General features: G+C 43.2%; 1 protein-coding gene across 1 annotated transcript; it reads left to right on the plus strand.

The window, feature by feature from the left end:
- Positions 1–1,523: 1,523 nt before the first annotated feature.
- Positions 1,524–7,638, plus strand: LOC148108321 (uncharacterized; the record flags this gene model as incomplete). The annotated part of the gene is given in 2 exon segments (XM_087871149.1): positions 1,524–4,404; positions 4,407–7,638. Coding segments are annotated over 2 exon segments (2,988 nt in total), but the record flags the coding sequence as incomplete, so codon positions are not given.
- Between the last annotated feature and the right edge of the window lie 9,319 nt (positions 7,639–16,957).

The following is a 16,957-nucleotide window of genomic DNA, read 5'->3' on the forward strand; positions in this document are numbered from 1 at the left end:
CTTCTTTTTCTATTTCCCTGTGGTGTCATGTTCAGAAAAAAAAACAGTGGAGGGGCATCTGGGCAGCTTAGTAAGTGAAGTATGTGCCTTTGGCTCAGGTCATGATCCCAAAGGCAGACGCTTCACTGACTGAGCCACCCAGGCGCCTCAGTCGTGCTATTTTTAAAAACTTGTCTTTATTTCCTTTAGAGAGAGAAAGAGAGAGAGCTCCCAAAGAAGGGGAGGGACAGTGGGAGAGAGAATTTCAGATTCCCCACTGAGCATGGAGCCCAATGCGGGCTCCATCCCTCGACCATGAGATCATGACCTGAGCTGAAATCAAGAGTCAGACCCTTAACCAACCGAGCCACCCAGCTGCTCCTGATGGTGTCATTTTTGACACTCATTCTGTTAACATGCAGGCTCAAATTGATAGTATTCCCTATGTTCAAATACCCTTGAATTCCCGGAAGAATCCTCACTTGTTTATGTTGTAAAATGCTGGAGTGTGCTTCTGATTCAGTTGGCTGTACTTTACTGTCGACTTTGCTGGAATCTTCCTCACTGGTGGTAGCTTGCAGCCTTTCCTTGTAGCAGCTCTGCTTTGGCTTCGGTAACCTGGTAGTGCTGGTGTCACAGACAGTGTTCTCAGCAGCTCCCTTCGCTTTACTCCTTGGAAATGTGTGAGGAGATTTGAAGTAATTTCTCATTATATATTTGTATGAATTATGCAGCGAAGTCCTCTGGCCCGGGAGTTTTCTTTTTTGGGCCTTTTTAAAAGTTACTTTTCAATCTACTGTGTAGTTTTAGATCAGTGGAGGTTTTTAAAAATATTTCTTCAGGATGGAGTCCTGGTTTGTTATATGTTTTTGGTAGTTTTTGGTATCTGTTTCTTGGCATACAATTTTGTAATGTTGCCTCATATTTATTTTTATTTCTATGGTATCAGTGATACCGTGTCTGCTTTCAAGTCTTCCGATTTTAGTTGGTCTTCCTTTTTATTCTTACTTGATTTACTTATAGGTCTGTCAATTTTGATTTTTGTTTTTTCCTGAAATCCAAATCTGCCTATTTTTGATATTTCCTTATTTTTGCTAAATTCTATTTTGTTCATTTCTGTTTTAATGTTTAAATTTCCTTTCTTCCACTGGCCCAGATGGCTCAGTCAGTTAAGTCTTTGTCTTCTGCTCAGGTCATGATCTCAGGGTCGTAGGATTGAATCCCGTATTGACTCCCCGCTCTGATGAGAATGTGCTTGCCCTCTCCATTGGGCATCCTCTCTCTCATGCTCTCCCTCTGTCTGTCTCTCTCTCTCTCTCTCTCAAATAAGTCTTTACACAAATTCCTTCCTTCTTCTGCTTGTGGGCTCATAATGGTTTTTCCTGATTATTTGAGGGAGAGGAGAGGATTTGTGTTATATCATGACAGTACTACAGAATCATCTGTTTAGCAATGTGGTCAGTATGTTGTGTGCAAGTTTATGTGTCCATGGAGAAATGAAGTCCTGATGATTCCTTCTCAGCTGTCTTGCTGACGCTCTCTGATTGATTTTATGGTTGTATATTAGATGTCATCAGTGTATTCGTCTGAAGGTAGCCGCATGGAATGACTTGACTTTTCTGTTATTCAATCTTTCAGTGGTATCTTCACATGGCAGCCTGAGCTTCCAGCCAGAGCCGTGCAAAGAAGCTTCGTTTCAAAATGTGTTAGTGGGTCGTTATCAACATAGTGTCCTTGAGAAGTTACACTTAACAATAGACCACGATCATGATTGTAAAGGATATGTCCAAATTGAGACTGCCGCCCATAATAAGACTCTCACTGTCCAAGATGGCGAGGGATATAAAACATTTTGTAAAACCTTCCTTTTGAAGTCCACTCTTTCTGCAAAGCAGGGTGTGTGTGTAAGCAAAATCTCCAGTCAACTCTTCAAACGTACATATGCATGGAAAGAGAATGTGGAAAATCTGGAAAGTTACCTAGTCCATGCTGAAAATAATGATTTGAACAGTGTTGAAGAGAGGACTGGATTGGCCTTCCAGTCAAATATTTCTAAACTTCAGAGATTTCAAAATGAAGAAACAACTGCTAAGTGGGGTCCACGTGAGAAGTCCTTCACTGAAGACTCAACCCTAGAAAATTATCGGAGCATTTTCAATGGAGACAGAGCTGCTCAAGGCAGTGAGTGTGAGAAAATGTTTGATCAAGGCTCAAATGTTAATAACGATCTGAGGACTCATTTTCAAGGGAACCATTTCGAACATAATAAGTGTGAGGAATTCATTGATACAAGATCCAACATTATACATCACACTATGCATATAGGAGAGTATCCTTATAAAGGTAACGAATGTGAAAGAGATTTTAACCAGTCCTCCAGTGTAAGCGATCATCAGAGAATTCATGTGGGAAAGAAACCATACGGATATGATAAGCCTGGGAACGTGTCTAGTGAGTCATCAAGAACACGTATACGTAAGACAGTGTGTAGTGGAGAGAAACCTTACCAATGTATAGAATGCGGCAAGGCCTTTTCCCACAAAACAAACCTCACTAGACATCACAGAATTCATACTGGAGAGAAACCTTACAAATGTAAAGAATGTGGCAAAACCTTTAAACAGCTCCCTCACCTTACTCAGCATATAAATACTCATACTCGAGACAAAATTTATAAATGTAAAGAATGCGGCAAGGCCTTTTTCTGGAAAAGAAGCCTCACTACACACCACAGAATTCATACTGGAGAGAAACCTTACAAATGTAAGGAATGTGGCAAAACCTTTAAACAGCTCCCAAACCTTACTCTGCATATAAATACTCATACTCGAGAGAAAATGTATAAATGTAAAGAATGTGGCAAGGCCTTTTCCCACAAAACAAACCTCACTACACATCACAGAGTTCATACTGGAGAGAAACCTTACAAATGTAAAGAATGTGGCAAAACCTTTAAACAGCTCTCAAACCTTACTGAGCATATAAATATTCATACTCGAGAGAAAATATATAAATGTAATGAATGTGGCAAGTTCTTTTTCCACAGATCAAACCTTACTAAACATCACAGACATCATACTGGAGAGAAGCCTTACAAATGTAAAGAATGTGGCAAAGCCTTTAAACAGAAATCATATGTTAACATCCATGAGAGAATTCATACTGGAGAGAAACCTTACAAATGTAAAGAATGTGGCAAGGCCTTTTCCTACAAAGCAAGCCTCACTACACATCACAGAATTCATACTGGAGAGAGACCTTACAAATGTAAGGAATGTGGCAAGGCCTTTCAGCATAAATCATATGTTAACATCCATGAGAGAATTCATACTGGAGAGACACCTTACAAATGTAAAGAATGTGGCAAAACCTTTAAACAGCTCGCACACCTTACTCAGCATATAAATGCTCATAGTCGAGAGAAAATGTATAAATGTAAAGAATGTGGCAAGGCCTTTTCCCACAAAACAAACCTCACCATACATCACAGAATTCATACTGGAGAGAGACCTTACAAATGTAAAGAATGTGGCAAAGCCTTTCATTATAAATCAAGGTTTAATATCCATGAGAGAATTCATACTGGAGAGACACCTTACAAATGTACAGAATGTGGCAAAACCTTTAAACAGCTCCCACACCTTACTCAGCATATAAATACTCATACTCGAGAGAAAATTTATAAATGTAAAGAATGTGGCAAGGCCTTTTTCCAAAAAACAAGCCTCACTAGACATCACAGAATTCATACTGGAGAGAAACCTTACAAATGTAGAGAATGTGGCAAGGCCTTTTTCCACAAAACAGAACTCACTAGACATCACAGAATTCATACTGGAGAGAAACCTTACAAATGTAGAGAATGTGGCAAGGACTTTAAGCACAAATCATGCTTTAACATCCATGAGAGAATTCACACTGGAGAGACACCTTACAAATGTAAAGAATGTGGCAAAACCTTTAAACAGCTCCGAAACCTTACTCTGCATATAAATACTCATACTCGAGAGAAAATTTATAAATGTAATGAATGTGGCAAGGCCTTTTCCCACAAAACAAACCTCACTACACATCACAGAATTCATACTGGAGAGAGACCTTACAAATGTAAAGAATGTGGCAAAGCCTTTCAGCAGAAATCACACCTTATCATCCATGAGAGAATTCATACTGGAGAAACACCTTACAAATGTAAAGAATGTGGCAAATCCTTTAAACAGCTCCCGAACCTTTATCAGCATATAAATAGTCATACTCGAGAGAAAACGTATAAATGTAAAGAATGTGGCAAGGTCTTTTTCTATAAAACAAACCTCACTAAACATCACAGAATTCATACTGGAGAGAAACCTTACAAATGTACAGAATGTGGCAAGGCCTTTAAGCAGAAATCATGCCTTACCGTACATTACAGAATTCATAGTGGGGCTCCTCTTACAAATTTGAAGACTGTGAGAGAATTTGGAAGGACTGTTGTGCCCTAACTCCACATCAGCATCATAGAGTTCATACTGAGGGAAAATACTACAAATGAAAGAATGTGACAGACCTCTAGCTGGAAGTCATAACTTGCTGAATCTCATCATTAATCATACAGGAGCTAAACTGTAACACGTCAAGAAAGCGTAAAGCCTTTAAGTGGAATTCAATCCTTATTTGGTTTCAAAAATGCAGTCTTGGTTCAAGATGTACAACGATAATGAATGAGGAAAGACGTTGTCTTACATTTTAGAAATCATCAGAGAGTTCGCAGAAGAAAAGTAACTTGAAAGATAGAACTATGTAGAAACATAGAAACGTATTTAATTGCACATTAAATGTCCAATATATGTCAGAGAATTCACAGTAGAAAGCAGTACGTGAGTTACTCACATCAGATATCACCTCAGAAGGAATAATACAAGGTTAGTCGGTTAGATAATGTGTATGCTATTCTGCTTCAAAAGATGGAAGGGAGGGGTATTTGCATGGGTGTAATTTCAGTGTGCATGTGTTTCCATTGACCCTATATGAGATTTGTGACTTGGGCATATCACTGTCTTTCTACTCTCACAACTCTTCAGAAAATTCACTTATTCCTGGTGGGTGTGTGAAACTACGTAGGTGATTCTTGGGTCAAGGATAAGAGATGCTCTTCTTCCTTAGGTGGGATCCATGCATATCTCTCTTGCAGGGAAGATGAAGGACAATAGAACATACAGTATATTAAAGAAATCTAAATGGATATTCTGTTTATGCTTCTAACATTGATATAGGTCATCATGAAGTGGGTGTTCACGTCATTCTCCGTTTATTAGAACTAAAACAGTTTGTGACTGTTACAAATGAAATGTGTTACTAATTGGTCTTTAGGGAATAGAGATGGCAGTCCAGTCAACTTTGATTCATGTTCATAATAGTAATAGTGTGAAAGTATGAATTGATGTGGAAATGAAGAAATCTGCAAAGATATCAGAGAAGAGCTATCTCTTCCGTGAAATGAGATACGGTTGTACATCCAATTTTTAAAGAGTTGCCGGAGGTGTGAAAGTGTTTTAGTATGCAAAATTAAACTGGTAAGAAGTTAAAATAGACTCCTAGATGATGTCTTCTTTAAGCCTCATGATACTCAGAAAATGAAAAATGTAGTAGTAGATACAGAATGGGGAGGGAGAGAATAATCTTAGGTATACCCTTTCAGAAAATCATCAATTCACAAAGATAGCCAATGAATAAGAAAGGATCAAATAATTCTACACAGCCAGAAAACAAGAATGACAGCAGTAACTTCATACTTGTGTAGTTCCTTGCTTTACCTATAAAGGGACTAAGTTCTCCAAGCCAAAGATACAGATTGCCTGAATGGAAAGAAATACAAGACCCAATGGTATACAGTCATCAAGAGACTCACTTCATTTTTTAAAAAGTATTTTTTTTTTTCATTGAGAAACAGAACAGAGAAAACGAGAGAGCCCAAGAGATGCCAGGGTCAGAGGGAGAAACAGACTCCCTGATGAGCTTGGAGCCTGGTATGGGACTCGATCTGGGGACTCCTGGATCATGACCTGAGCCGAAGGCAGACACTCAACTGAGGCACCCAGGCGCCGTCACTTCAGCTATAAGAACACAGACTGAAAGTGCAGGTGTGGAAAACGATATTCTATGCAAAGGGAATCCAAAAGAAAGGATAGCCATGCTTCCATCAGTCAACGTAAACTTTAACCAGAGAGAGTATATGGCAAAGGTCATTGTAAAATACGGGGCTGACTTTGTGCCGTGTTTTTAAATGTATGGTGTTTGGCAGAATATCGAGAAGGATTTTCGCCCATCTCGGTTTTGGAAGTACAGGATGAGGAGGGTGATGTCACTCGGTGAACTTACCATGTTCAATATAACACCTATTTCCATAAATCTTGGTGGTGACAGTCCATATACCTCAAAACAACTCGTTACTTTCAGAACCACTTCTCTGTCTTTCTAGGGTTGGGAAAAAACAGCAGCGGACAGCAACTTGAGAGAGACCTATTGCTTTCAGATTCTGACGTGTGTGGAAAAACAGGTACAGTGAAAATCTTGGCAATTGACTGTACCAAGTAGCCGGTAGTTTCTCAGACATAACTCATCCAGGCGCATAAATGTGTCCCACAGTATTTGGTTGTCTACCGTCTTGCTATGAAACATTGCATAGTGATGCAGTGGGGGCAGGTGAAGTCACAGGGATTAATGGAGTGCACAGAGTGTAGGGACTTGGGGGAACAGAGCCACAGGGGAAGAGGACAGAACTTGTGTTACTTTTCTAGGGCTGCTGGAATAAATTACCACAACTGGGGTGCTAAACAAGCCCCCAAATTATGTTTCTCACTTCTGGAAGTTCTTCGGTGGCTGAGGTCACACTGTTGGCAGAGCCACACTTTATCTGTACAATGGAGTCTTTCCTCTTTCTGACTTCTGGGCACTGTCAGCTCTCCTTGATCTTCCTGGGCTGGTAGATGGATCTCTGGGCTGGTAGATGGATCTCTGTCTCTGGCTTCATCACCACACAGTGTTGTGTGTGTGTCTGATTTCCCTCGTCTCAGTAGGACTGCAGTCATTGAATTCGGGTTTACCTGAATCCAGTATGACCTCATTTTAGCTTGACTACATCTGCAAAGATCCTATTGCCCCAGGAGGTTACAGTTACGGGTACTGAGGAAGAAGAGGTGAGCATGTTTATCTGAGGCATTCTGTGTAACCCACAAGAGGGCTGGAAGGCAGTAGGGAGTTAACTGTCACTGAGGGATTAAAGTGCACTACAGGTTTGAAGGTTGGGGGTGGGTGTATGCAGGGATATTACTGATAATGAGGCATATGTTGAGAAAATGAAAGGGTGGAGGAAAAATGGAGAGGAAAGGGAAAATGGGTGATGAATTACTTGGCAAAAGGGAGTTCAAAGGCACAGGTGGGTAAAAGGCAGACAAACCTTATTGCCTAGGAATGGTGAAAGAACGTAGGGGTGGGGGTCGCCTGGAAGGCTCAGTGTTAAGCGTCTGCCTTTGGCTCAGAGCGTGATCCCAGCGTTCTGGGTTTGAGCCCCCCATCAGGCTCCTCGCTTCTTCCTCTCCCATTCCCCTGCTTGTGTTCCCTCACTCGCTGGCTGTCTCTATCTCTGTCAAATAAATAAATAAAATCTTAAAAAAAAAAAAAAAAGGAACATCGTTGTGGAAACGGGATAGTTGCTTGTGAATGGAGACCTGGGGGTGCCCAGTGCTGTGAGCAGAGATGAATGGTGGCGAAAAAAGTTGATGCCTGGGGAACATAATGGACACAGGGTTTAATGTGGGTAGGGGATGTTCACAGCTGGGAGACGGGTGAGCATCAATAGGCTTAAGGGCCATGGGAAAAAGGGAGCGTAGGGTTTAGCATAATGGGTGTGGGGCCATGAGGAAACTAAGGAGTCCTGGTAAATGATGGCTGAGATACTGAGGGCAGTGGACAAAAAAGGCACAATAAATGGGCAGAAGTTATTAGAAAGATTGGGTGGAGGGGAGATAAATGACCACGGAGGAGGAGGAAAGAATGGAAGATTCCAGGACAATGGATTTTGGACTAAGGGCTCTAGAATTAGGTGAAGAGGGGTTTACTGGTGTAAAAGTCTAAAATGCACAATATGAATGTGGAAGAGCGTGAGGAAGCCTAGAGGGGTCATTGGAGGCAGAGTGCTAGGGTTCATGGATATCCACAGGTGGTGGAGATTCAGGTCACCATGTGGCGTAGAGGCAGAGGGCGAGGACGGGTAGAGCTCTGGGTGATGGAGTTCCAGGAGGTCACTCATTCATTCATTCTCACTAATTCCCTGATTTGCATTTGATTCACAATTCACTACTGTTTGTAATTTCAGTTCATGAGGCAATAACCAGACTTACATAAAATACTCAGTGAGCTTTTCGATGGAATACACAGGTAAAAGTGTGAGTCAACAATGAGAGTTGATTTTTTTTCTCTTTCTGGGGATACCCTGGACAAGATGTGACCATGGAGAGGGTACGTATCAACAGGGAGAAGCAGATGGATGCCATCAACAGTCTCAGGAGTCTTTGAGGGAGATTCCCTACTAAAGGCTACACAGTCGGTGCACTCCCTCATGAAACCTTGATTTTGACCTTGTTGGACCTGAAACAGAAAACTCAGCCAAGCCCGATTCAGATATATGAAGAATAGAGTGTTCTTTATTAGCTCCTAAGTGTGTGAAAATTGGTTACAGTAGTGATAGAAAACATCTACACATAGGCATAACTTGAACTATAAAATAAAAATGAGACAGTACAAACTTGGAAAATATTTAAGTAAAATAAAAATCCCCCTTAGTTGTCCCCAGTTGTGATTGCTTGATCTTTAGACCTAACAGCTGGTCAGTTTGAGGTGTACCCTCCTCCTCCTGCAATTTCAGAGTAGATGTGAAATTCCATTTGGAATTGTCTAACACACAGGCACTAAAATACTTTGGTGTTAATTGAGTGTCCGTAAATATTGTCACATACTTCATTTAATTGTTTTCCTAAACCAATGCTATATGATGGCAGTGTTTTCCTGTTAGTATAAATGGATTTACTGCATTCCCAAAACATCATTTCCCGTGGTAATTGTCAATACGACACCCTTGGAGAAATACCCCTTTATGCAAATACGTAGTTACATGCATCTGTCTCCGGCTAGGACCCGCATCATGAAATGTCGATATTTGATTTGTACACAGGTGACTTAACTGTGTGGTTCTGGGACATGAGATTGTTGCACCGTCATGATTTTTTTTTTTTTAAGAATGTTTATTTGAGAGCAGGATTAGGTGGGAGGGCCAAAGATGGAGTGGGAAACCGACTTGCTGATGAGCTGGGAGCGAGAAGCAGGTCTCAAATCCAGGACCACACAACTCCTGACCTGAGCCTAAGACAGAGGTCTACCAAGTGAGCCACCCCGGCACCCTGTGACTGCGTTCTTACAGTGAGGGGACAATTGTTGACCTAGGCTTTCAAATCAAACACCAAAAACAAAGGAACAAACGTAATATCCTACCAACTGTGTTTCCACTGTTAAAGAAATTACAGGGAAGCCATTAGACTCCCGTGACTCTACTGTCTCTGTAGCGTCTGCAAGCAGCCCACATGTTCAGTCAATGCACTGGAATGGAGGAAAAGGAACTCAACCGATCCAGTCAAGTAGGCCTTCCAGAAAAAGGCAACTGCTTCGGGCGCTGCCCATCAGATACTGGCCTTGCTTTCCTTCCATAGTGTGTCTGTGAACACCTCACTGCAACCTCCCCCACGTGGAGCATGCCTAACCATGTGAAGAAACAATTCACTGGTCAAAATAAGTCTTGAAAACTTGAAGGTACATCCGTTTATCTGTTACCACCACACAGGACCACGTTTCTTCTTGAACACTTTCTCCTCTGGCGTAAACATCGCGCCCACGGTGTAAGAGGGTGGAAGACTCAACGTTACAGGTTTCCCATTCGTGCTCTGCCCACTTTTGTACATGCGCACAGCACACCACTGCGACTCTGACAAGAGACCCCAGCCTTCACCCTTGGTGATGACCGCTCACCGCGCATGGGCAGGAGTGTTTCCACCGAGTGCTGCCCATGGACACGAAGGACTTGTGACACACACAGCCCCTTTCAGGGCCGCAGTCGGCCGTCTTGTGCACCTCCCTTCACCACCTCAGGCCTCCGGAGGACCGCCTCCAGTGGCGTCTCAACCATACCCAGGCATCTGAGTTCCCAGTTCAGACAAGCTGGGGCCAGAGGCTGTGGACAGACTAGTCCCACTGAGCGACGTTTTTATCACACCCAGTTTTGGATGGCCTCTCCAGTTTCTGCCTTTCCTGGTACCCAAACTTCACACATGCACAGGAGCAGAACACAGGTGAGCCCTTCACGGTCCTGAGTCAGGCACCTGTTCAGATGCAGAGGACCCCGGAGCAGGTGGCAGTCAGAGACTGCATGTCCACCATCACGCTGTGGAATAGGAACTCACAAGGCGGCCATCAGTCCCATCTCTGCATCAGACCTTCTGAGGTCCCCGGGTTCCTGTTCTAGACTTTGGGCCCTAATATTGTGGGCACAGAGCTCAGCTACTCCAGAACTCCCAGTGGGAATAGTCCCTCTGGCAAAGGCGGCTGCCAGAGCCTCAGACAGATTTGTCAGTTCAGATTCTGTGGAAAATATCCTCAGACCACAGAATTGCCTTCCACGGCTCCACTGCCAATCCCTGATCCTCCCTCCAAAGAACAGTCTAGAGAACAGAGCTCCTTCTCTGGGTGGCCCGAGTTGGCATTCCCACTATCCTGAGGTTGACACTCAGATCAAGGAGAAGAAAATACTTAGAACTGCATTTTCAGTTTTGCATTTCTAGTTAAAACAGTGCTTCCAAGAGAACATAGAGCACCCCACCTTCCATTCTTGGGATATGCCCTGATTGTCCACACATGAAAATTCACCAAATACATACATGCAGATGATGGATGCATCAGATTTCCCTCAGAGTCTCTCACCCACTCTTCTCACTCCCAGTCTGCTCTCTCTATATGTGCCATCACATCCAACATTACTTTCAAGGTGACTGATGATGAAGAAGAAAGAAGGGAATTCTACTCCCACGGTGGCTCGTCCAGCACAGATCCTCCTGGAAAAAAATGAACATAAGTACCCAATTCCCAGGGCTTTCAAAAGATTAACTTGCGCCATGTATGTCAGATTCCCAGCACGGTGTCCTGGGCCCAGGGCTGCCTCCTATACCTGGTGCATGTAGTAGGTGCTCAATAAACAGTCCGTTGATGCATGAGCACATACCATTTCTCCCAAACAGCCGTGCACAGACACCACTGCCTCATCTAGTCCCTAACTGGCCTTCCAGGATCAGCAGAAAGTATCTTCATTGGAACTGTTAGTAGTGTTCACTGCGCATGGCAGTATGTGTGGTGACACACGATGGTTTGGTCTGAGGGGCTCGGGTGTGCTCTGCTTTCTCTAGCTCAGTGCTACTGGAAATACAGTCTTTGGACCAGGATCTCAATGGTTGTTAGAAATATAAACTAGGGGTGGCTGGGTGGCTCAGTTGCTAACATGTCTGCCTCTGGCACAGGTCATGATCTCAGGGTCCTGGGAGAATCCCCTGTCTGAGTCCATGCTCTGTAGGGAGTCTGCTTCTCCCCCTTCTGCTGCCCCTATCCACACTCATGCTCTCTTTCTGTCTCTCAGATAAAACAAATTCTTTTACAAAATAAAAACTCAAATTCATGGGTCTCATCCAGACCTAGGGATTCATGATATCTTGAGTATGGAGACCCAGAATCTGTTTTTAATGGAAATCCCGGGTGATTTGTATATACATGAAATTTTGACAAACACTGTTTAGAAAAGTTACCCTCAGGTAGGGCTTCCCATTGGAATCCCCTGTGTAGATTTTAGATCTACCATCTCCAGGGTCCCATCCCCAAGGATTCTGGCACTCTTAGCATCAGTTAGTTGTTGATGAAGGGGCCGAACTTACTCTACCGTGAGCCCAGGGCAAACAGTGACGCTCCCAGGTACCTTTCTGGGAAAGGAGCAGAGAGTGGTCAGTGGGGACACCTCAATGCATAGGGCTGGTCTGCATAAGATTTGATAGGGGAGGGTCAGTCTACCCCACATTCCTGATGTTGAACCAGACGGTTTCTGTCTCCAGGAGATAAGTGCACTTAAAAATCAAGACGGAATAAATCACATGGGGGCCTCCACTGAGAATCTCCTTGAGAGTACAGATTTTCACATGCCTCCACTAGCAATGGAACAGCAATCATTCACATAGACCCTCGGTGGCCATGGGGAGGCTTTTGGATTTCACCGTGACTGCCCTGGAAGACACTAGAACAGAAGGTCAGTCCTTGAGGATGTAGGAGCATGTGAAGAATGAGACAGGAGCTGTCCCTTGGTGACCACCAGAGAATTAAAAGATGGGCTTTCAGAACCATTCCAATCAAGCAGGGCTTCCCAAACCCCATTTTAAGCTTTAGTTTTGTCCTTTGATTTTCAGCCTCCGTCTGTGTCGTCTGCTTCTGTCATCTGTCCTTACCTGGGTGTGTGGCTCCTGTCTCCTTTCTCTTCATGTGCCCAGGGCTCTTTCCTGTTCTGAAAAAGATGACAAGATGCACACTAGAGATAACAAGGTCTGTTGATAAGAAAAAGGAACATGACTGTTGCTGGAAATTCTTCAATTTCAAATCCAGTACCATGCTCGGTAGATAGTACAGTAGAGAAGTTTATAGAATATTATTTCTATAGATGCTATTTTTCTTTTTTTTTTTAAAGATTTTATTTATTTTTGTCAGAGATCTCAAATGGGGAGCGGCAAGCAGACCAGGCAGGGGGAGAAGCAGATTCCGTTCTGGGCAAGGAGCCCAACTTGGGACTTGATCCCAGGACCCTGGGATCATGACCTGAGTCTGAAGGCAGATGCTTAGTAGAACCATTGAAGGCAGGTGCTTAGTAGACTGAACCACTGTTTCTTGATGAATGCTTTAGAATACTTATGAAGCCTTTTCAATATTCAGCTCCTTAAGTCTACTTGCCAGTACTAGTGAATCAGAAATAAGGATCAGATATCTGATTTTAAGATGTGAGCAACAATACCTTATGCTGTTCAGTTTCCAGAATGATCACTAAAGTAAAGGTTACAAATAGCCTCAGTTAAGGAGAAAGTTAAAGTGGGGATGAAACATGAATATTTCCTTCCTTACTGCAACAAACACCTGATTGTTTCCTTGAAATGATGTCATTTGTCTTTTGTCCTCAGTTACCCTCTAGAATGTTAAGACCCTGAACATACAGTCATTATATGATCCTTGCTTGCTTTTGCTAAAACTTAAAAAGTAATAAAGGAGAGAATATCTGTAACACAGTACAGAACAAAATGGAAACTTGCCAGTCCAGGACTAATTTAGAACCTTTTTTTGCAAACGCCAGGATCCCCAGGAAACAGTGATGACAGCCTTTATTTTCTGGGGACTTCTGGCAGAGAGACCCTGAGGGAAGGGAAGGAAGTTAACATCAGGTGTCATGAGACACATTGATATCAGTGTCCTGAAGCACATGGAAGGACTCATCACTGCTGCCATATTGTTTAGGGAGAAAAAAGGCAATCCTGGGAAACAGGATTCTGTGTGAAAGGCTCATGAAGCACAGGATTTCATGATAAAAACAGCAATGAAGTCACTAAAATGTATAGTCCTTTACTCCCACATATCAGATTCTGGGTTTTGAAAATTGTGAGCACCAGCAACGCAAAATGTGATCGGTCGAATCTGTCTTGGGAAGGAGGAGACCCCAGAGGCAGGCCAGACCTGCACACAGCCTCAGAAGGGGTTGGATCTGGTTTGGGCTGGGGGGGAGCTGGTTGTGGGCTCTGATCTCCCTGCCTCTGGGGTACTTCCAGCTCTGTCATTCTTGAGCCCTTCCAAAGAAGATCAACACAGAGTTCACAGTATTTTCATCAATGTAGTTTCTTTCCATTCTGTTTCCTAAAAGAAAAGAAAAAACGAACTTCAACAGAATTTTCTGGGACAATTGTATTAGAAAGCTTTTCTTAAGAAGAATGTGAACTAAATGCTATGACTACTGCTACTAAAAACTCTTTGGTCCATGGATGACCCATCAGGGGTGACACCAGAGCTCACACCACAACACAGACAGGGAACTGGCCCAACTGATGCAAAGTCCCCCACTACCCCTGTTCTTCCTCACACTGACTCCACAGTCCTGAATTCAACCATGTACCCAAAGGCTCTCACTAAGTATTCGTGGATGATTTGGATCATGACTCTTCATCTGTTTGTCTAATGACCAGTTGCCATGGAAACAAGCAGTGTCTATCTGTTTGCATCTCTAGCCTTGTTCAGTGTTCTTTAGCACAGTCAGAGGAACCCAGGGGGACTCCCACCTGGCTACCCCGAAGGCGATTGCTTCTACGGAGGGAGGAGAGGGCCCTGGATGACTAATGCCTCTTTCTCTAAGATGGAAGGAGATTCAGATTCTTGTGCTAGTCTAAACCCAGTGTACACAGGACAGCCGCGAAGGTTAAAAGAGTCCCTGGTCCTGGAGAGTGTGCCCAAGTGAGATTGACCAGATGCCCCCATAGGGATTCAGTTACCAAGAAGGTGAGACTTAGGCTGGGTCATCAGGTAGAGCATGGATCTTTCCTGATGGAGCCTTATCCTCAGATGCAGGAAATGTGTGTGCTGTTTCCTGTCCCTGAGCAGGGCTCCCTGAAGTAAGATGCCTCTACTCCAGTGAGTAAGGTTACAGCTAGCTGTGCTTGTGGTCATGACTGTAGGTGTTTCAGTGGGTCTTAGCCTTGCACTGTGAATGGTCTTCTTCCCTCCTGAGTTTGCAGTAACGCAGGACCTAGTATGGCAAGTTTGAATCACTATTCCTGTCGCTACTTAGAGATTCTGCAGTGAGCGTGAGGGGCACCAGCTTCTTGAAGGAGCAACAAACTTGTTAACCATGTTTGTGGAGCCGTCTTCACAACCCACACCAAGTACATGTTTGACCAATGTAATATCTGATACTGAAATACACATTCAAATGTATTTTGAACATCTCATTCCGTCAAGAGACAATGTTAAACTGCTGGTTAGATTCTGACCTTATCTCCTGGGACCATATATGCAACAAAATCATATGGATAATCATATAGTAATATAATAGGACTCATCGTATGTCTATGGTTTATTATTCATTGCTGGCATAGCTTCTCTATCTTACAGTTTTAGCTACAATTGACTGGCTTGTCATTGTACATAACCCTCTGTGAGGCATGAATATATACACGGTTGACATGGAGAAAAACAGTTCATTTTTCTCATGAGATGAGAAACGTTTGGAATTCCTCCAGGATACAGGGAAGAGCCTGAATGCACAGGGATTGTCACTCAAGAGAATAAAGGGGCTGGCATTTGGGAAGTACGCATGAAGGCCAAGTTGTTCAGTTCCCTCTCACAGTCTAATGGAAAGAGAACAATCCCAGTGATGGCAGAGAGGGTCTAAAAAGTCCCAAAGGTGCTCCTGAAGAGAAGAGTGCTTGGGGTCGTAGCTGTGATCTCAGAGAGGATTTAGGGGAGATATTGTGTCTAGGAGAGGGTTGGCCCCTCGGCTTGTGCACCCACAGAGTAACAACCATAATGAGCCCTAAACACAAAACATCTGTGGCACGTCTGAATTCTGTACAGAGGAAGTCTCTGTGTTCCTCACCGCGTATATCAGAACAGAATCTGAAGCCTATAATGTTTGTGAAGTATTATCAGTTCTTCTTGTCTCGTACCTACGTAGGGACTGTGATATTTACCAGCTCAGGTAGAATCTGGCACAGGATGCTGGAGGGGCCGATGCAATGTGGGATAGGAGCTTCATGCTTCGCCCACCTGGAGTCCTAGGACTGACGGTAATGGCCTAGAAGCCACTCACGGGGCCAAGGTTGCCAGTGGAAACACCTCTGGACTCTCAGTGAAGCTTGAAAAGTCTCTATCCAGACCATGGAGAAAATGTTTCAAGCTGACAGCTGCCTAGGCATCTGGGATTCCGCTTAGAAACTATGACCTACGGGTGGCCACATTGGAATGACCGAGATAAAGTTCTCAACCTCACGCAGGTTCCTTTGTGTAAAGGGGAAAAAATGATGACATAACATTTAGAATCCTGCAAGTTTCCACTGAGAATCTGGACCATATTACTATTGTAAAAGTGGTGCAGGCTTAGTCCATTCCGCTGTGACTCTCTGGTATTTATTTGGATTTCTTTTGTCATTACCTAGATTGCCACTTCGTTTTACACATTTCACCATTTTATGCTGTATGAACTGCGCTCCGGCGGCTCCTTGTAGACATGAAGGAGGTGCTGAGCAGGGTGTGTTGGTGCCCAGGGCGAGCTCGTGCAGGAGAGTTCAGCCGCAAGGCCTTCTAAGGAACAAATGCGTCATCTGTAGATGGGATTTACTTCATTTGTAACTGGCAGCCTGTAGTAAAGTCTCATTTCTTGGCTTCTTAGTAAGTGCATCATTTACTAATTTTGTCTCATATAGTAAGAAGTTCCTGTGACGTTGTCATAAGTTTGCTCTGAGGCTCAGCTCTTATTTCTTAGATCAAAAGTTCTGATGCGACCCGGGCATGTGCTGTGTAAGAAGTGATGTAGATGGTAAAATTCCCCTAGTGACAAAAATGTTCCGTTGCTGTTGGAATTTTACTTCACGAAAAATTAATCATAAGGTTTTTTTTACTAGTTTCTCAGGAATGTATCTGGATTTACTCCCCGTATTTCTTTTTTATAAAATGATTGTCAGCATATTTTATAACTGTGATGGTGTTTGTTTATTTAGACAGGGAAGGTTTTTGCTTCTCTGCTTTGTTCTAAAGAATGGGTTATACCCTTGAATTCTGTGAAAGAGGAGGAATGTATGAGTAACAATACATTTTTTCTTAAAGATTTTATTTA

The sequence above is a fragment of the Ursus americanus genome, chromosome 21 (assembly GCF_024610735.1).
Source record: "Ursus americanus isolate L20-20 chromosome 21, mUrsAme1.1.p, whole genome shotgun sequence".
In the NCBI taxonomy this organism is placed as follows: Eukaryota; Metazoa; Chordata; class Mammalia; order Carnivora; family Ursidae; genus Ursus; species Ursus americanus.